Raw genomic sequence first — 22,943 nt, 5'->3', positions numbered from 1 at the left:
CTGAGGTGGCTCGGGCATCTGTTTCGGATGCCTCCTGGGCGCCTTCCTGGGGAGGTGTTCCGGGCATGTCCCACTGGGAAGAGGCCCCGGGGAAGACCCAGGACATGCTGGAGGGACTATGTCTCTCGGCTGGCCTGGAAACGCCTCAGCATTCCCCTGGAGGAGCTGGAGGAAGTGTCTGGAGAGAGGGAAGTCTGGGCATCTTTGCTTAGACTGCTGCCCCCACGACCCGGTCCCGGATAAGCGGAGGAAAATGGATGGATGGTGATGCTTGAGGCAGTCCAACTTCTATTCAGTCCACACTTTTCCCTCTGAAAACTTGCTTGCTACTTGGGCTTTGCAGCTTGTTTTGCAGAGCAGCCCTTTCTCACTCACTGAGTTGCATTGCAAAATGGTACAGAATAAATTGTTATGTGTTTATTTTATTTATAGTTCAGGTAGGATTTTATTTTATGCGCTGCATAATTTTGCTGTGCACGGAGAATGCAGGAGCAGTGCGAGATTGCACAAGCGCGCAGCTTAGAGGGATCAGAGCTCACAACGCCCCTACCCACTGACTGATCAACCAAACAGAGAGTTTTCTGTGAGTTGATGAGATCTTAACAGAGTAATTCCTTAACACAAAGTTCTGAAAGATGTATCCATGGGCCACTGTTTGACACACTTGACTGTGTGCTGGGGATAAGACAATCCTTTCACCATTCATTTTGAATGGAAGTGTGGAGAAGGGGTAGCAAGTGCTATTTTCATCATCTGAAGCAAAATCTCACAGGCAAAAAGGATTATCTACATGGACAAATATAGACCAGCAAAGAGTGGATTAACATAGCCATTATATACAGTACTAAATGCAGATGCAGCAAGAATTCTTTCAAATTATTTTCTTAAATTCAAAACAACTGCTTTCATTAAAGCAAAACTTTGCACACTACCTGTCAGAGCTGATTTAACCACAGAGACATATGATTCTCCACCTTCTGGGATGAGTCAGTGTTTTATATCATGCTGTGTTATAGTCATGGCAGAGAATAAACATTTGACTACACTAGGGATATAACAGTACCAAAAACTCACGGTATGATATTGTCACAATAAAAAGTCCATGATACAATATTTGTCACGGTATTAAAAAGTGAAGAAAAATGTAAAAAAATGCGTTTTACTAAATAAGAAATCGGCAATTGCTTTGTGTATAACATTCCTTTTAAATTAAAGTGCTTCTGCTTCCCTTTATTAAAAGAAAAGTAGCCAACCATGACCTAAGCATGTGCAAAAACCAGGCATGAATAGTCCCTGGCACTGAATGACTTAAGTGTTTGTACTACTAAAAGACAAAATCAATAGCAGTCCTTTCATGAAATAGCATTTTACTGCAGCAACTGTATCTTGTAAACAAAGCAAGTTACACTCACAGTGAACATCAGTGTTTAGTGCCCCCTAAGCAGGTTTAAATTTCTCTGTTTGGTGGCTGTGCAGACCGGTGGTCAGGGTATCCCCAACCACTGGGAGCAGTAGTAAGCAAACTGCTGCTCAGTGAACCAGAACGAGGAGAAGAAGACGCCAAACTACACACAGAAAAGCCACATAAAGATGAGATTTGAGATTTACTGGAAGTGGTTCTCAAGTATTGTAGTTTACTTTTCAAGAGAGAAGATATATATATATATGTGTCTGGTTCCCGCCCCCCCCACACCATACACACACACACACACTTTTTTATTCTAATCTTTTTCCCTATATTCTTCTATCTCTGCTGGGGGTCTGCTAGTGCCCAGAAGTAGTGTGGACCTCCTTGACCTTCCCCGTAACTGTCAGATTACCATAAAGTTTCTTGCTCCTTGCAGAGCTCTCCAGCCAGCCTGTTCCTGTGCCAGTTTTGCCAGCATTGCTGTATCCATTATGTGCCTCTGTTTGCCTGTTGCCTGACCTGATTATGCCTCCAGACAAAGTCTCAGCCAAGCCCTCTTTTCCTGTAAGTTTGTGGAGTGTTTATTGTTTTATTTAGTTGTGTTTGTTTGTTTGTGTGTGGATTCCACTGAAAATTTGTGTGCCTGTGGTCCCCTACACTTGTTTGATCTGAATACAAAATCTCTTAACATCTTATTTGCAAGACACTTGTTCTTGGTTTCATGAGCATAGTGTGTGCACTCCGAAGATAATTTTTGTGCTTTTGACTCACCTACTGTCATAGCTCCACTCTGGGAAGTCCTCATGCTACTCACCTGCAAGTCCACTCCCACGCTAGCTCCTACCCATAGCTCTGAAGTTGTGTAACGTACTTACCTCATCTGTTTCTGAGTGTCTCCTCAGCTCCTAGTTACCTTTGCCCTGGTGGGACGCCTACTCTCTCTGCTGCTGACTACCTGAATCAAGTAAAAATGTACTTACAGTACCTCTGCTCCTCCGTTTAATGCATGGTTGTAGGGAACTGGATATCGCATTGCTAGATGGTGCCCAGTAATTCCTTTGAAAATTGCTCAGTGGTGCATGATCCGAAAAAAATTGTCATGCTTCTGGATTCCAACCATAAAAATTACCCAGATGTTCCACATGCTTCTGTGCACTTCCCTCTGCAGACCCTGGCATCTCTGGAATGCACCTCACCTGTGGCAGATTACCTTGATGAGCTGTTGGCCTACTTAACCACCACTCTAACACTCAGTCACCGCTGGTTCGTTGCCGTACCTATACCACAAAGTTTTGGCTCCTGCAAGTAAAACCATTACCTTTATTACTGCACTCTCTGCTGAGATCTTTACCTGCTGTATGGAATCCTTGCACTTGCTCCTGTCTCGCTTTCAACTTCTATCAACACACCATCGCTGACACCATCCTGTCTGGGCCAGCTTCTCTGCAGCAACTCACCTAAGCTCATCACTCAACTCAGCAGTGTATCTCCACCGGCTCATCTCTCTGGCACCATCACATCTGGGCCAACTGATCTGTAGTCTTACTCTACTCACCTCAGCTCGTCATTCGACTCAGCAACCCGTCTCCAACAACTCTCCAGCGTCACTCCACCTGGTTCATCCCTAAGACTGTGCTCTACCTGAGGTCTGATCCACCATCACCAGCCCCATACAGACTGACTTCCCCTGTCAGCTGCCAGTACATCATCACCTGTCATCGTCAGTACTATATCCCATCCTGACTTTGTTGCTGCGATAAAACATTGTTTTCTTACCGATTTCTGCAGCTCGGGTCCTGCTCTCTTTCTCTTCCTCCCTCTCCTCTGGGCTCGAAAGAGAGAGAATGTAACAGTACCTCTGATATCGAAAACTGAAGAACTAATACTCACCAGTTTCAATGGTAAAGGGCAGTTTTTTCATGTTATGACTTACTGCTATCACATTCAACTTCCATAAAACTAGAAGCATGGATAATAGATATGTAGGAGGATATTCATAAGGCAGAACAGGAAATAACAACCTCAGTCCATTAACACAAAAGTACAAATGCTAAGTGAAGTGTTAGGAGGAAAAGGGTATTCATTGTTTTATTTAATTAATTAGGTGCACTCTATACTCTTCACTCATACACTCTAATTAATAAAATTAGAGTGTATGAGTAAAGAGTATAGAGTGCACCTAATTAATTAACAGAACTTACAATGGTTGTGGAAGAATGGTTGAATGTGTAAACCATATACCTGGAAAGGAAGTTCCCTTTGGAGCTTTTGTTACTTGGAATATACCATAAAAACTTTATGTAACTTTACAGCAATCACTGCTCATTGACTTTGAACTCCCCAGAAGGATAACTGCATTATTATGGAGGAGCATGGACATTCCACTGAGGTGGATGTGGACATGGAAATGGCATCCAATCTTGTTTTGGAAAAATTAACTTACTGTATATTGTCAAAGGGAAGGATCAGAATTTTGCTCAGCTTTGGAGCCCCTATATGGAGTTTGGAGATGTGAATGATTGGAAACTGAAGGTTATTAACTATCTATTAGCTATCATTTATTCTGATCTATTATATATCCCACACTTATTATACTATATAGACTATACTGTCTTGGGGCAAGACAGATATGTTGACCTGCTGGAAGATAAATGTGCAGTGGGGATGTAATTTTGTTCATGCGCATAATACAGAGATCTTAAAGAAAATCAATGCTGGTGTATGTGACTCACTGTGACCTTCTAGAGAAAGGTTGTGTGTCTGCTTACTGTATCTGCAGGAGAGAGATTACGCCTTGCATACACAACACCTGCTGGTACGCTCACACACATACATACCAACCATCAAGATGAACATTTTTAGACAAGCTGGGGTATTATCCAAGATAGGACCTTTTTGTACTTTGTTATTTATCATTGCCCTTTGTTTTGCAGCTATGATGATGCATTACAGTTACTTTTCTTAAAAAAAACAAACTATATACTGTAACAAAAAATTTTTATGACGGTATTCTACTAAACAGCAGTGTCTTCATGTATTCTTCCCACAAATGAGTTTATCAATAATTGATAATAATATCCATCACAATATACTACAGCTAAATTAAGAACTGTTTGTTTACATTGTTGTTGAAAAAGCATGCAGACTTGATAGACACTGTTACTGATAATACAACTCAGGGTAGTTACAGGAGTCTAATTACATGGAATCAACGGAAACTACAGGTTATATAGTAACTGTATAAATGTATTTAAACAATGTCAACTAAATGTTAAGTAAGCATGTTTACAAAGTTAACACAGTGGCAAACATGGCCCTCAACAAGTCGGCCCAACTTATACAACCCATAGGTCATTTGTTCCTTTCCTCTCATATGACCAATAAGAGAAGCTCCAGAAATAACTACTGTATGTTGGCAGGAGGAATTGCAAGAACTCCCCCAACATTAATGACATGATACGTTAGAAGAGTAAACTTTAAGGACTTTTGTCATCATGGAAACAATCATTAACATGCCGTCACCAGTATGAAACTGTCACCATTTCATTACATTTAGCCACATAAACTACTTGGTGAGGTTTAGGAACAAATAATCCTTGAAAAACACACATCCCACACTAAAATTGAACCCTGCTTATCAAGGGGAAAACTCCATGTTTTATGTACCTAGCCATCCACCCCAACCTCCTCATAATGCAGACCTTCTGGCTCTATACAGTATACTACGTTATCTAACTTACTCCTTTGCTTTGACTCTGGAGGTCACCAAAATGTAATACGTAACTGCTGGTATTAATAACCTGCTGGCAGAAACAACATAGACAGCACTTTTTTACAGGAGGGCAGTCTCATGGCCCTTTACGATTACTGTTTTTGTTCCAGGTCAAAATGTCAATGTCTGGTCAAGACTACATCTGAATTTTAATAAAGTCATTCACAACATGTGCCCTTAGCAGTGCTCACTGTCCATTACTGAACAGCCACATATTTACCTGAAGCACATGATTTGCACATTCACAAATATCAGCTTCAGTAACATCCCTACAGCTCCAGTGGTTGTCCTGATCAACGGAGACAGTTGCTTTTCCCTCTAGACTAAAGCTCATGGATGACCATTGATGAATCACTGGGCCTGCTGGCACTGTGGTCACATGGCTCGACACAGTTAACTTTCTCTAATCTGGAGTGCCTGAAACACATAAGTGTAATGAGGTGCATCCAGAAGAGCCAGCTGTGTTGCTGCAGTTTTTCCGCCCTGTAAATTATGCCTAATTGTACTTCCCATCAATCATTCATAACAAGAGGGAATCAATCCATTGCAGTGTTTGCTGCCGCTATATCCATATACCTTGTTTTTGTGTGAGGCAGTGAGTAATGCTTGTCATGCCAATCAGCAGCCCATTCACCATGTCTAAATATAGAAACAAACTGATTTCTCTACTAGTCATTATCACCATAATTGCTTGCTGCTTTGCATAATTCCTTTAACTTAATGGCAGATGGGAGCAGACCGCACAGTACCCTTTTAGAAGCTTTAACCCCTGTCTTTGTCTATAATAAACCATGACTTGTGACATAGACTATGATGAAGCGAGAAAAAAATTATGAGGACCCTGGCTGGAAAAGACTGATGATCTAGAAATCATGCAAATGTTTCCCTGTAATATGTGAGCCAGGATGTTCCTAGCAGCAGCTCAGTGGTTCTTAAATCAGTGCATGTGTCGACCTTTCTCTCATCACATCTGAACATAAAGCCTGCACATACAAATTTTCCATAAGGAAGACCTTAGACAATACAGCTGACAAGTCTGACTGTGCACGATATTATTATTATTACAATTCATATTAAAATTACAGTATAGAAATGGCAAAGATTGTAGCCAAAAAGTTCTCTGGCTATGGAAGATGCACAGAGTATCATCATTGGCCCAATCTTTTTATTTATTTTTTACTTATAATCAACCAATTCTGTCTGTCCTTGATGTATGCTAAAGTACTGTAGCACATAAACTAAATGACTGTTTTACTGTCTAACTGTTCAATTAGTTAACATCGGCTTAATTTCAAATATCAGTATAGCGCATCCCAAGTTAATTTTTCAGTGCCCCAAATATGCTTTCAAGGGCTGAATTAACATTTCAGGAGCCACTGAAACTCCTGTCAGTTATTACAGAAATCAGTTAGGGCTACATCCAAAAATGTGTTTACATTATTCCAGCTTGTTAACTACACTGTATATTTATATTTTGATTAGCTGAGTAGTAAGGTTACAATCAGTTAGTCACCCCAGGGTACATACTGTATCTCTACATACTACATCTCAATGCCATCAAAGTAACTGATCGCCTACTGCACCTAAAGTGAGAACTCCCAGGATTCACCTCCTTCACATCATTTATTTAAAAATCCAGAGTAGATGGAAATTTGCTTAAGGTAATAAAGTATCAGTATCAGATTTAATGGAGTGATTCAGTGATTTAGTACTGCACTTCCATAAATAAGGAGCACTTGTAAGAAACAGATCAAAACAATGGGCACAGTGGAAGCAGCAGATACTGAGATATCCTCACTTTTAGGGCCTAGTATCAGACAAATCCCAAAATCCTGGATCCTGCAATTTCCAAAGTAAAACTCAATTGTTTATAACATAGACTTGCAGTTATACATTTGTACTCATCAATAGCAGGATTACAAGCTGACAGGAGGACTATGACATCAATTTGTCAGAGTTGACAGAGCCTCTCCACAGCAACAGAATACATTATACTAATGCTGTTGTGGGCTGATTAGCATTCATCGTGACAAATAAACTGATCTTAATGTGTAAAACTGGTGGAGTGCCCCTCTAAATATTTAATATAGGACCCACTGCATAAAAACATTATGACTGGAAATGCAACATATTTTCATTTGGCTGAGGGCTATAGATAAAAGAACTGTATAGATTCTGCAAACTAAATGTCCTGTATATACTGCAGGCTTATTAACATAACTTAGTCAGTACTCAAATTAAAGGGGGTTTGGGGGAATTTAGAGAGGTATGGGCATGTGTCTTTAGCCATTAAAATAGCTTGATATGAGCAAACAGAAATGCAACTGTGAATAATCTACAAACAATACATCTACTAACAAGAGCAGCACAAAAACACTTTTTTCTTTTAACTGTAAGCTATTGAAAGCTATTCCCGGCTCTTTTAACCAGGAACTCTCAGAGACGAAGCGGACCACTCAGATATATAAAAAAACCGTGCTGGTTTATTCAAAGAATCACAGGTAAAATTAACATTACACGTCCAGGTAACTTCCACCTCCAATCCTGCGCGCAGGCAGATGAAGAATGAAAGACCCTGAACCATAATGCCTATACATTTTTATCACTTCGGTTGGGCTAACCCCATACTACACAGGGACGTCAAACCGTGGCGTCACCTGATATGCCAGCTTTGGAGCTGACCATAACAATAGTCAAAACATGAAGAAAATCAATGTGTGTGAATGTTGATTACGTGGTGTGTATCTAAGAACATTCTGACATGACCTCTAGTGACATGTCATGACATTACACATAAGAAAATATTATGATTTCAATTACAGTTACACATATCATAATAATAACAATAATCTTCCTGCCTGCAAACTTTTTCTAGTTGTCCTTGACCATATGCACCCTGCAAAAAACTCATGAGAATGACTAAGCATTTAACAGCCTGAGCTAGACATCCTGTCTCCACTAAACATTTCTAATACATCAAGTATCTAACCAATATCTATCTGACTAAAAAATGACCTAACATAACGTTCTCTCTCTCTTTGTGGGAAAGCTTCTTCATTGCCATCATCTCTGTACAGTATACCCAGACTAGAGGCTGGAAGCAGAGAAAACTACTAGCCTCTGTCAAAACAGCAAAAATATGCCTTCATACAGTGCTGAAGCTGTTTACATTGTACACAAACTAATGATCACTTGATCTGCCTCACATCTAAGTCATGCCCTCAGGCAAGACATCTAAAGACTAGTTATAGAACTGCTGAAACTAGGTTCTTCATCTCCATTTCACCCACACACACACACTAATGCTGTGTTTCCATTGCTTCAAGGGGAATTACACTAGGTGAATCCCAGTTTACCCTAACTGCATATACAGTATATTTCCTCACTCCCTCACCATGTAAGATGCAAGGACAACCGAAGAAACATGTTTTAACTGGCATGAGACATCGTTTCCTCAGGCCTTCGTGTAAAACATCCAGTCACAAACTGATTTCTGACAAAGTGGCGTGTCAATGCATAACAGACTTCAGCAAGGGATACACTTGCGTATCTTTGGTTATAACTTCTCCAGGTAGCCTCCTTGTTCCTAGGTCCTCGCTCCTCAGATCAGAAATTAAAGTTTTGGAACATTCTTTATCATGGCACACTGGTATGACTTCCGGGTCAAGTGAGATCGATGACTGAGGAATGATAAAATTAGGAAACTGGGATTCACCTGTTGACTTACATTAATTTCCTGGAGACTTGCCTTAATGCTAGCCTTAACCATAACCACTACCTGTCTAACCCTACTTGTTAGCCTAACCTTAAACCAAGTCAACACTCTAAAATTCATTTTTCTTGCTTTTGGTCTCCATAAGGATATAGAATCCCCCCAGTGTAACTGTGTAAACAGATCCTCATTCCTACAACATATTTAATATCAGTGCCTCCAAGTCATGTCTTACTGCAGTTGTGAGGACATTCATTGACATAAAACACAGTTCAGAGAAAAACAAGGACACATGGAGAAACACGAGGGAAAGTACTTGCTCGGATAAATGCTGGCGCGTCTTTGTAGACAATCTGGCCACTAGTGAATGTGAGCAGCTGTCTTAAATACAAAGTCCTTGATTACCTTAATGCAAAACAAGTGAGTGCAAATGAGTGCAGTAAAGCTGGACGCAGGGGTCAGAAGCATAAGTACACCAAAGTAAAAGCCTTGAACAACTAAGTCCATGGAGCTGTATCATAACTATAAGGACAAAACAAATAATTATATTTAAAATTAATAGAGTAAGTCTTTAAAGTTGTTTACCCAAATGTTTACTTTACTTATGAATGTTTTCCTCCTTAGCCTGCTTTGGTTACTTATGTATACTTCAGGTTCTGATTGCTTTTTTCCTCCTTATGCCTTTGTACTTTTTGCTTGCTAGTGACCTCCTGTTGGTTAGGTTTACCTTCCTGCTGCACAAGCAAACTACCGACAGATCACAGTCAGTTTGTGCTGTTTGTTTGTGTAGAAGAGTGAAAATTCACGGTAATGAGATGGAAGGAGGAGGTTATACTATATCAGTTTAACAGGATGAAAGCAGTGGCCCCTCAAGGCTTTTAAATAGCAGTGAATCGATGCTTCTCAATGAGTTAAATCCCTGTCATCTTCATGCACAAACAATCTCCGATTGCGGCCAGCCACATCAGTGTGATGATAGTGAGAGGGAGTGGCTGCCTGGTTAACAATTAGTTTTAACTGAAACCTTTAGCTGCTACTTTGGATTATACACTGTCACTCACTGACAGTTTTTGCCAGCACACAATTTTTGCTTCCTTTTGAAGTAACAAAATCCCTAAGCCGCTATATGAGAAAATCCTCTGTCTTGTCCTCTGTAAAAGCCAGCATAAAAAATGTATGCACCCTCACTGCTGTCTGCATTTGTGACAGACAACGGGGGTGGGAGAAGGGATATTGTGTACTCTGTGTTGTTGATGCTTATTGACGTTCAGCAGTAACAGATAAAAAGCCATGTGTGGGTGCCGCTCCAACTTTTTTGACTGACAAAAACAAATGAATATCATGTTCATCTCTGAGTATCTGAAATGTTGTCACCCAAGTGTTTCCTCAAATCTGTGTAATGGTAGTGAGAGAAATTGTCAGGCCTGCCCAAGATTAATTTCATACACTTTATGAACGTCAAGACCAGGTTGTCAGTCTTAGTTAATCCATACAAGATCAGAGGCAGTGTGGGTGGATTTAGTCCAGGACATCTCTGAAGTTGAACAGCAAGCTATTAAACCCTGCCTGCTTACCAAACAGCCTAAAAAAGCTGAGTTGAAGTGGGGTTACTCAGACAAATTATAATTTCTGGAAGAGTTAAACAAGTCTTTGTTTTAATGCTTGTCTTATATGCCAAATGTTGAAAAGGTATAAATGCACCTAACATAAATGCGTTTTGTTCGGAGGCCACAGCAGTGGAATTTCAAACTGAACACACTGAATGGAAAAATTGAATAGCAGCAGTCGACAGCAAACTGCTGCCAAAACTAAAGGAAAATGTTAGATTTAAAAGTGAAGGGAAAATAAATACCTTGTTGTGGCTCACCAGAGAATGTTTGCCATTAGCACTAGAAACCATTGCACTGTCCCACACTATGTATGAGAAGTACCGTCCCACTACTGCCCAATAACCTGCCTCTGCACAACATGGAAGCTCCTGTCAGGCATCATAGCAGCTAAGATGAGCAGGCACGTGGCTCCATACATGAGCAGGGCCCAGAAAGGATTTGGTAGTAACATCAGAGGAGCAAAGCACCAGATACTGGTTGATAAAGTAGTTACTCGAGACTGCAAGACCAGGCATACCAACCTGTGCACTGCCTGGATTGACTACAAGAAAGCCTATGCCTCAATGCCTCACACATGGATCCTGGAATGCTTGGAACTGTACAACATCAACAGGACTCTAAGAGCCTTCATCAAGGACTCAATGGGAATGTGGAAAACAACCACAGAGGCTAACTTCAAGCCAATTGCACAAGTCAACATCAAGTGCGGTATCTACCAAGAAGATGCTCTGTCCCCGCTGCTGTTCTGCATAGGGCTGAACCCCCTCAGCCAGATCATCACCAAGAGCGGTGACAAAAACCGACTACGAGACTCACTGATCCACACCACTAGGATCTACAGCCAGGACATCGGAATGTCATTCGGATTGGATAAGTGTGGCCGAATGGTAATAAGGAGAGGGAAGGTAGTCAGAACTGAGGGGATTGTACTACCAGAAGACAACATAGCAGATGTTGAGGACAGCTACAAGTACCTTGGGATCCCGCAGGCAAATGGGAACCATGAAGAGGCCGCAAGGAAAGCAGCAACTACTAAGGACCTGCAGAGAGTAAAGCAAGTCCTGAGAAGTCAGCTGAATGGAAGGAACAAAGTCCAGGCGATTAGCACCTACACCCTGCTGGTCATCAGGTCCATACCAGTGGCTGGACAAAGCTGGACTGAAAGACAGCACAAAAGCACTGATCCTGGCAGTACAGGAACAGGCTCTAAGCACGAGATCAATAGATGCAGGGGTCTACCATACCAGGGAGGTCCCCAGGTGCAGGCGGTGCAAAGATGCCCTTGAGACAATCTAGCACTTGACAGCGGGGTGCAAGATGCTAGCAGGCAGGGCATACATGGAACACCATAACCAAGTGGCTGGCATAGTGTACAGAAACATCTGTGCCGAGTACAGGCTGGAAGTCCCAAAGTCAAAATGGGATGCACCTCCAAAGGTTGTTGAGAATGACCAAGCTAAGATCATGTGGGACTTCCAGATACAAACTGACAAACTGGTAATGGTCAACCAACTGGACATAGTAGTGGTGGACAAACAGAGGAAGAAGGCCGTAGTGATAGATGTAGCAATCCCAAGCGATAGCAACATCAGGAAGAAGGAACACAAGAAGCTTGAGAAATACCAAGGGCTGAAAGAAGAGCTAGAAAAGATGTGGAAGGTGAAGGCACAAGTGGTCCCCATGGTAATAGGAACATTGGGGGCTGTGACCCCCAAACTGGGAGAGGGGGTCCAACAGATCCCAGGAACAACATCTGAGATCTCTGTCCAGAAGAGTGCAGTCCTAGGAACAGCTAAGATACTGTGCAGGACCCTTAAGCTCCCAGGCCTCTGGTAGAAGACCTGAGCTTGAAGGAAGGAATATAAGACCACCCTGAAGTGGGGGGTGAGTGGGGGATATGTATATATATATATATATATCACAGGATACTGCTTTGTATTCATTTGCACACTGTTCATATGCAGATACTCCATATGTATCTTTGCATTATTTACATCCATTGAACTGTTCACTCATGTAACATATTATTTTCTTATTATTTACATCCATTGAACTGTTCACTCATGTAACATATTATTTTCTTATTATTTACATCCATTGAACTGTTCACTCATGTAACATATTATCTTCTTATTCTGCACTGTTTCCTTCCGTCTCACCCCATTGCACTAGTGTTCCATAAGATTAATTCACCTTATCCATTACTTGTAATTTAAATCCATAAAGACTGTTGTATATTGTATATTATCTTATATATCTTACTGTAAATATCAGTTGTACATATCCATTATCCATAAATTAGTTCTGACCGTTCATACTGTAGATACTGCACACTCTGCACTGCTGTTATTGCACTTCTGGATTTGTTGCCTTGTACTTATACATGGGTAATGGCAATAAAGTTGAATCTAATCTAAATCTAATATATAAACAGTATGTATGTATGAAGTGTAATTTTTATAAGACAGTCCAAGACATTTGGGATTATAGCACATAGGGATGGCTGCAGGTGGGTTGATCAAAGGCTGGGCTCACTTCAGCAAAGATTTTTAAGACAATGGCTCTTGGTATTCTGAATCATCTTATTAGCATTTCATCATCAGGAGCAAAAAGGTTGTCAAGGTTGTTCACATCTATGTCTTCGATCTGCAGTGTCCTCAAGGAGCGCCAGATTAACCATGATTTTGCATTATACAAGTCATATACATTATTTATAGACCCTGTAGCAGTGAGACTCATTTAATCTAACTCAGGAAACCATTAACAGACAAGTGGACAGGAGGTTTTTAGTAAAAGCAGGATAAATGTTTTATTTCAATGAGGTAACTCTGTGATAAGGGTACATACAGCAAGGTATATGGTATAATGAATAATATATAATAGAAAATATAGTGATATGTGTGTTATAATTTATCAGAGGACTGAGCTTTATTGTGCAGTGTCACCACTGACTTTGCTGATAGCCGTGTCTCGCGCTTTAAGTGAATTCTACGCATGGGAGGAATGATGCATAGAAATGAATATATTATGCCGCAAAGAATTTTTTATGTAAATTCAGACATTCATTTAATTCCCATTTTTGCAACTTTTTTTGTATGTAGCAGTCCATAAATCAGCCTCCTGACATTTCTGGCAGCTACCAGGCAGGCTCGGGTGCATTAATTCATCCTTCTTGACTAGAGTGGTGCTGACATTGATATGCATGTAGCTCAGTACATGTATGACATACTGTAATCACAACTGTAACCAAAGCAGGCTAAGGAGGAAAACATACTTTCATGTGGGTTTTGTCTGGATAAAAGATGCGTTAAATGACGAGTGTAAATGAGGACTCAGACCTTTCCAGCCCATTGTTTCCTACTGAAGACACAGTTCTTTAGGCCTTTCCCAGTCCAGTTACCTTCACACTAGCATTATTTTTGATGCAATACATTCATTTGCAGCCTGGACAGCAGCTTTCTTTCTCAGCAGCTCAGCTGGTCTCAGTTGATTACACTTGAACATACATGTTTTGAGTCAAAATAATTTCATTTCAAAGGTCCGCTCACTAATTTTCCTGAGCTTTGAACTGAAATGACAGAAAGATAAACATGAACCCTACCAATGTGGCAACCTTACCTAAAGACCTGAAACATTAGTGCCAGCAATCACACTGTTCTCCAGTAACAACTGATGACCACGGATATTGGATCTTTCCCCACTAGTAGGTCTTTAGATCTCTGTTCATATGGCAGCATTACTTATAATAGGCAATATTTCGATAAATCAAGCACATAATTAAAATCTTATTTTCTTTCCATTCAAAACAGTGGTACTGCCAACATCATATTACTTTATGTAGAGATAGGTTATATATTGAAAGTAAAATAAAACAAGCTTCCCACAATCCTAGAAACAAATTTGCATCCTTTGGTGTATAACCTGCATGAATAGCTGTGCCCTTATTCTGTCTATAGTAGAACATCCAGAAAAATGAATATATTATTTTTAGTAGTCCATTCGGTCAATTTAAGAATGAAATAATTTGGCAGAATAATGTCTTCTAAGCCCTCCTCATGAACAGTAGGACAAAATTACAATCAAAGTGAAAAGATTTAAAATCCAGCTTTATAAAGTAAGTATAACCTAGCAGCCCTACCCTAACTCTAATTCACAGCTAAAATTATGGCTGTGCCCTAAGTGAATTCCCCATTCATTCATACATAATGGTTTACTCTTGAGAACAGAGATTTTAGAAACCTATGAATTATCATCATTTTTCATTATCACTGACAGGTGTAGAGTCACGGGACTCTAATTTACACATGTATAAGATGTGATGCATTGCATTACAGGATAGCATGCAGAAAATATTGTACGTGTTAGTTTAACAGTCTCTCTTAAAGAGTCAAGAATCACCTTTATGCAACTGATGAACTTAGTCTGTCTAAAGTTTGATTGTGTGCTGATCTGGTCTAGCTGCAGTCTGACTGTACCCCAAGACTCCCCTGTTCAAGGCCTACTTGTAATTTCTTATTAGTGGGTCAATCCGAACTGTAATTCAATCTGGCAGTTCTTGGCCTGTTATTGATTTGGTAGTGAGTGCAGATGCTCACACAGTGGACAGGGCTTTGTTTATTCACCCTTTTGCTATTTCTGTTTTTTTCATTTTCACACCCACAGTGACAGGCCATCGGTTAGAGGAGTGGAGTTATCTTCCACTGAGATGGTGTGTGGATAGGCACGGTAATAAGGACATTAAACATCTCTGACTGGAGAGGGGTGACCTTCCTGCCATAAATATGAGCTATGTGTTTTCCTGAGCTTACCAAGATAGTGACGATGAAACACATTCTTCCCGTTCCTATGTATATGAACCAAAACCAAAGGAGGAAGTGCCAGTAACTGAGGCAAACCTTTTAGAGCAATTGCATACACAGCAGCAGATCTCTTATTTAGTCTAGTAAATATGATGTCAGAGGATGGAACTTAAAACAACTGCCTACATATTATTTGGGGTCTTTGAATTCCTGGTGGGAATTGTAGAATTGTCTAGAGCAGAATATACTGAATGTAATGTCATAAACATTCAATCAAAGAGATTCAGCCATATATGACAGATCATATAAAGGAAAACATGGTGTATTGAATAAAGTATGAATATGGGTTGCTAGAAGTAGGTGTGCAATTGAATGATGGCAGGAAATGATGCGACCTACACACACACACACACACAAGAGGCCGGAGCACAAACAGAAGAAACCTGCAAGAAATTAGTTTTTGAAATCCATATTGATTTTAGACAATTTTTTAACTGAATTTGGTTTGAATCTGAGGTTTTGGACTGATGCAGCCATATGTATGACTCCAGTATCTATTTTCCAATACAAATCGGTTAATCTTTACACTACTACCACTTATATTCTGAGCCCAATAATTGTAGTCATGTTTACCACAAATGTAAATTTTGAATATTTTGAGATGAAATTGTCCAACTTTAGGTAATAATACACACATACAGTGCAGTACAGTACACCATCCTCTGTCCTGCATATGATAAACAGAAACTTTTTCATCTTCTGCTTTGTAGGACAGAGCTATATGGTTGGAAGAAGACAAAAGATAACAGACAGCAGAGCAATCGGTTTGGTACAGAGAGGAGCTATTCCCAAGCCTGTTATCTGACAGCCAAGGACTATTCAGGCTGTAACAGTGACAGTTTGAGGTCAGAGCATGTTTCAGCTTGACTCAGTGGCCAGGCAACTGGAGAGCTGCAACGTACCCAAGGGAGTGGCTCATGAATGGCAGGTACCCTAAAAGTAAACAGACTATGGATTCCTCTGACAGCACTTATAAGCATCCTGACATAATGTAAGAGCGTTATTATATTTGGCATGCTTGTTTCATACTGTGTATGCTTATGTTCACACTGATTAAAATGAACCGGACTTTGGGGTCAAGTTTATTTGGATCCAGGCCCGGGTCCCCTAATGTGAAACCATCCTAAGTGGAAAGCAGTACTGTAGAGAAGAAGCCCTCCAAGTACCAGTCTTCAGGTCCAGGACTTACTGCACAAATACAATTCACTTGTTCCTTACCCTCACAAATGACAGGTATGGAAAGAACAAACAACACACTATAGAACATATTATTCTTAGTACCTAACTAGCAGTGGGACCTTCAGTTGAAAGTTTGCTCTGCTAATGCAAAGGCCCACTGGGAAATGACAGTAAAATAAAATAAAAAACTATTCCAGAGGAACATGGTCACCAGTTAAATTCTGAGATATTTTGTATATAAATCTGACATGTGACACCGAGTTTTGAGGAAAAGGAAAGCTCCCTGCATCTCCAAAATGGGAAGAAGGTATACGTCTTCATTCATTTATTCAGAAAAACTAACCACATAATGCCACAGTTCCATAAAAGATTATTAATTTTTCACAGAAATAGTTAAAGGAAAAACCATGGAATCATGAAAAACTAACATGTTCATCCCCTGGGAACCATGAATGTGCTCAGTAAATGCTAAGACAATCTTCACATTTGACATTTGACATCCGAGCAAGGATCATAAGTCAGTTAAATTTAGAGATAGTGCACTCTGGCTGTATTTCTATTCATCTTCCAGTGTTCTGTAAAATTATGTTTGCATATTATAAGCATTTCACAGAGAGTGAAATAAATTTTACTCAGCCTAAAGCATTTCTATATAGAAAAATAAATTATTTAATCTCAGAAGACAGAATAAAGACTGCAGCAGACTTACGTAGGGAGTGCCACTCGTCCTGCCTTATGGTCTTGGTGATGTTGTATGAGAGGTTTTTGGGTATTGTAGCTGAGGAGTAGTGATACTTGATGTAGGAGCACCTTGCAATGGAGCCTGCACAGAAAGACAAGGATTTTTAAAATACAGAAACAACACTGACTCGCAGGTCATTATATAATATCCACCAAGAGCATTTCTAGCATTTGAAAAAATCAGGGGCAAGGTCAAGATGACTTGGGGCTAGAATTTCTTTTGGAGTGAAGTAAGGCGTGGGTTGTTTGTGGAGGTTACATCGACATCTACAGTAAATAAAAATATAACAACATTGTGTATCTCTCTCTCTCTCCTTGTTTTTGTCACTTACTTCCTACAATGACATTCATTTCCCCATGAGGGAGGCAAGTCCCCACAAATATAGAACACGCAAGTGTAGAAAAACAAGCCCCCCCCCCCCCCCACACACACACACAGGTTACTATGCTATATAAAATACATTTTTGCTATTGGATTGTGCACTGTTCACCTTTTCTGTTCTTACTTTTGATTCCGTTCTCTCAGTCTCTGTGCCCTAAAACTGTCCATGGTTGTTGGTGCTAGTGGTAAAAACATGCTGATATTTAAATTTACATACAGTTGTTCCATTAGCCTGCTTATACCATGATGGTACAGTTGATCCATTGCAGTATGAGCATGTCCTGTCTCGTCCTTTATCATTTCTGTCCCTATGGATGTGTCCTTACACTTCCCTGTTGCAGCTGTTCACTGTTCTCCTCCCAGCCTTTTTTTTTTTGCTGTAATTCTGCTCTCTCTACACTCAACTGTTTTTTAAAGGCTGCTGTGATTTTGTGTATGTTTCTTATGATTTCTCTTCTCTTATTTTTCTTATCCTCTGTTGCTGACTGTAACTCTTTTCTCTCTTCATTGATTTTGAAATGATGCTGGCAAAACTCTCTTTCTTCCATCTATTCCCATTATGTATGTATCCTGTCAGCCTTCAATCTTCCACCTATCTTTATTGTAACATATCTTTTATTCTTGTTTTTTGTCTCATGTTTATACTCTCGTTTTGGCAGATTCATTGTTTGTCAATCTTGCTTTATCGTTCTTTCATATCCTACCAGATATATCCTTTCACTTCCATCTTTCCATTTTCCACATCTTTTTTCTCCCTTCCTTTTCATCCATAACTGTAATGTCTGTGACTGTATTCTATGGTTCTGTTTTGGTTTTGATGCTCTTTTCCTTTTCTGGCTGCTGTTAATAAAATTCACAAAGCTTAACATGATGTGTTAAACTAGCAATGTAGACAAAACATAACTTGAACTTGTCACAAGGACAGTTTACAATGATTACATATAAGTACAAGTGCTGCCTAGTGTGGGGTTCTATCTATTGTTTATTTAACATTGTGGTATATTCAAAATAGTCTCAACACTGTTCAGTATGAATGCTTAATTATTTACCTCCATTTTATACTTGAAAAAGCCAAGAAGACTAGATTATTTGTTCGTCCAGGACTTTTCATGACTGTATGTCTCCTTCTACAACTGCTACCCCAGAAATAGCATTATGTGCATTCCTCCTTCATATGCATTGCCAGGTTATTCCCCTGTGCCTCCAATGACTGCGTCTACAGGCACTTAAGTAACCAGGTTACTCAGAGAAAGCAGGTTATGGCAGAACTCAGATAACGTGTTTACAAAACCCCATTATATATGAGCGTCAAGGTAATCTGATCCCCCTATCTATGAGTCCACTAAAAGCGTAAAGGTGTTCAGTGTGCACGGAATTGGAAAGTCTGATGTCATTATGCAACTTTCACTTGTTTTGGAACTGTAACCACACCAAACAGCTTTGGAAAGATGTCATGAACAATATCTCTGACATATTCCTACGGACCTGACAATGTCATCATTGGATATACTTTTTTTGAGAATGAGAGCTGTGACTCCTTTTCTTTGTCACTAACCTCATTGTGGTTCTAACAAAAGACGATACTGTATACATGTTTGTATTTTCATGAAATAATCTTCTCATCTATGAACAAAAAGGCTATACAAACTCTAACATTATTTAACAAATACAAGTTCATTACACACACACATATGTGTGTGTTATATCTGGCATGTTAAATCTATTTATCGTTTTATACAGATTTTCTTTTTTTCTGATGGTTGTTACTTAATCATTAATTGTTCTATAAAACTGAAACATGAACTTGTCTTTTGCTCATGTGCTCTTGTAGAAAGCTGATTAAAAACCTGGTTATATTTATACATGGTAGAGAAAGTGACATTCTCTGGAAGAAATCTACCTGGGGAAACCAGGTTTCCCATTTACATGACAATTAAGAAAACAGCTTACTTGAGAAAGCCACTTGTAACTAGGTTACTTAAGTGCATGCAAGCGCAGTCAGTGATCCACTCTTCTACCAAATCCAACTGTGCCCTTGTTGCAATAAAATTCTTCATTTTTCAGGACCAAAGATATTCAGGGCTATGCTCAAAATATTAGGGGCAGAAGCCCTAATGATCTGAGCTAACAATGCCACTGAGATCCATACTGATTACACCAGAGCAGGACTGAAGGGAACACTAAGATAACATTATTCCAGAGACATAATTCAGCTTTAGTCCTTAAATTATTACCCTGACACTAGTAAATCATTCTTCTTCCATAAAACAATGGCCACTATGCTGTTGTGTGAGACTTATTGTGTCAATGCTGGTGAAACACTTTCACATACATTTCTATTATCTACACACAATAGCTGTCAGAGAAACGATGTGCTCTTTGAAAGCTATTAACTAATCAGTCAAGGGAGCCATTCACTGTGTAATTATAAATGTCTCTGAGAGTTCCCTGGCCTGGTGATGTGTGTGGGATTTCTAGTTGAAATGTTTCATTGACAGTGTAGACCTGAGTCAAGCTGACAATCAGAAATTTGTTTGAAGACATGTTGGGCTACAGAAACACTGAACCACAATGGTGGAAGATGTTTGAACATCTTTTTAATCTTTTTTTTTCTATGGGAGACAACACACTCAAAATGTCAGCTTTTGTTGTCTGGTCAAACACAGCCTACTCTATGTTGATACTTTTACATAAGTCACCTCTTGTGGTCATGAACAGTGACCACAAGTCAGTCAGAACAATGTCTTTCTCAAGTAAAGACAAAAAAACTCTTCACAATAAAGAGAGGAGGTTTGAGGGTGGAGGTCTTAGGGAGATCAGGGTAAATAGTTGTGCACTCAGAATTGTTTGACTGTGACATTCAGATCCTGTCTCTTACCAATAACAAATACTGGTTTTTTTAACCATGACCTTGACCCTTAATGTAGATTTTAGTTGTAGCGTTTAGTTGTTTAGTAGCCAAACCTCACCAAAGTTTTGGCAAATCAGAAAATGCACATATGGAGCATCTTCTAACAACAATACCCTGTTTCTGAGAACATCTCTAAGGTTCATTACAAGCATCCATAAATCCACTTAAAATTCATTCAAAAATGTTTTCCTCAGTAAACATGCAGTAACAGATACCAGTAAATCTATGGGTACATTGCAAACGCGATCTTGTAGATATTTCAGCATACCTTTTGGGTTGCTAATTTACCCAAATGCATACAAATATAGGCTAAACATTGGCAGCTGTCTCACAGGCAGCACTGCCAGACTTTGAAAACACTTGCATAGACAAGTGATGCTATTTCACCAGTAAGCAGATGGAATGAGATTAAGGGCCCGATCTTACAACAAACGCATTATGTGCAGTGCAGTTGGCACCTCTGTGATTCCCACTTTCCTACCTGCGCAATTACCATTTTCATGACATGCACATCAAGTTGCCTTTTTACCAAGCATCAGCCTGTTGACGTCGTACCAGCAGGTGTGTCCAGATAAAAAGGAGGTGTGTCTAGGTAAAATTTGGGCAAACTCGTAATATGAGGATGCACAAAGTGACTGCACTACTGGCCAGCAAAAACCAGGTCTGTGGTCAGCAGTCAAATCATCATCGCTAGTTAATGGGTGCTTTAACTGTGCTGTGATATCTTGGTCCGTGCACAATGCTCGTGTACTGTACTTGTTATACCCTGGGATGTCCAAAACAGGACGCCCAAAAAATAAAGAAAAGATGACATTGTGTTTATACATGTATTTATAATAAATACCATTTAGATTAGTGATCATGCGCCTTCACCTCATCTGCCAAACATTCAGACTCACACATCTCCTAAAAGGGATGCGAGGTTATATACTGACTGGCTAATTGCATGTTACACCCAAAACACACCCCTGCTTTAACGAGGATATCAAGTACAGCCCTTTTGCTACTTGCAGGGGTGCTTGAACTGTTTTTCCTCATCATCAAATTACTGACATGAACATGGACACACCCAAACACCACTTGCCCCATTACATCTCGATCGGACGCTGTAGATCCTCAAAATAGGACCCTACAAATTTATAGCTGTGCTATAAATTCAACAACTTCAGACTGTCAAGTGTTCCCTTTCTTTTTGGACATCTGTGATAGAAATTAGTAGTAATTTGTAGCTGTGTGTTACATTAATGTTGCAGCTGGCAAAGGTGGAACTCATTTTAACTACTTATATGCTGTTTTGATCACTATGTTTGTAATCATTTAAAATGTAATAATTAGAATTTAAATAACATTACATACTGCTGAGTAGCTCAAATAAAGTCTGATGATTATACTTTTTTTGTTTTATTAATCTGACTCTTAAAAAGTAACAAGTAACATCACATACCTGTAGTGGAGTAAAAAGTGCAATATTTGCAGTATCAAGTAGACAAAAAATAAAAATACTCAAGTACAAATACCTCAAAATTATAGTACTTAAGTAAATATATTTTACTTTCTACCACTGAGCTAAATTCTAAGGTCATCTGTCAAACAATCACAATGTTGTTTACAACAACATCCAATAAATGCAAACATACTGGTGTTTACCACATATGTTTATCAAGTTAGTATAGCATTTGCTAATCACATCCCGTACATTTTCTGTAAAGCCTGCCTCCCCACTTCACTAACTGGTTATGTGCTCCCTGTACTCAAACTGACTCCAGTAACTACTCAAGAAATCCAGACTCAACCTGGACTCCCGCAACAACTTCAGACTGTCAAGTGATCCCTTTCTGTCTGGACATCTGGAATGTGCCATAGCTACCCTGCTCAAAGCCAATCTGGTGATGTCTGATAACCTTTTAGAAAAAAATTGTTGAGTGCTGCTTGGGTGTATAAAATATACCTACATATGGGTGCTCTTCAGGTTTGGGGATCCTACTGGTTAAAAATTTTTGAGGAAATCTGAGGCACTCAAGAAGGTAATAAAATGTATTACTTTATTATTTATTGCCTTCATTAGCTTCTTGAGTGACATAGATTTTCATCCAAAAAGCCTTTTATAACAATTCTGATCTGGATTCCACTCACTACACATCACTGAAACTGCCTTCATCAAACTCACTAATGATATCCTGCTGTCCTCCGACTATGCCGACCTTAACGTCCTTCTCGGCCTCAGTACAGCACTGGACTAGTAAGTGATGCCATTCCATCACATTAAATGGCCACGTTCACACTGCAGGCTCAAGTGGCTCAAATCTGATCTTTTTGCCCAAATGTGACCCATATCCGATTTCCTTATGACAGTGTGAACAGCACCAATT

The 22,943-nt window shown here is 39.7% G+C and overlaps 1 protein-coding gene across 2 annotated transcripts in view; it reads right to left on the bottom strand.

Moving 5' to 3' along the window:
- The window catches only part of tmem178bb (transmembrane protein 178Bb), a 131,703-nt gene that overhangs the window by 43,269 nt on the left and 65,491 nt on the right, over nt 1-22,943 (bottom strand). For both annotated transcript variants that reach the window (XM_020608277.1, XM_020608279.1), the window contains exon 3: nt 17,250-17,363. In XM_020608277.1, the coding sequence (XP_020463933.1) occupies nt 17,250-17,363 (114 nt within the window). The remainder of the gene's footprint in view (nt 1-17,249; nt 17,364-22,943) is intronic.

Source organism: Monopterus albus, unplaced genomic scaffold, assembly GCF_001952655.1.
Source record: "Monopterus albus unplaced genomic scaffold, M_albus_1.0 scaffold92.1, whole genome shotgun sequence".
Classification (NCBI taxonomy): Eukaryota; Metazoa; Chordata; class Actinopteri; order Synbranchiformes; family Synbranchidae; genus Monopterus; species Monopterus albus.
The sequence above is the reverse complement of the archived record's forward strand: the minus strand, read 5'-3'. Positions and strand labels throughout refer to the sequence as shown.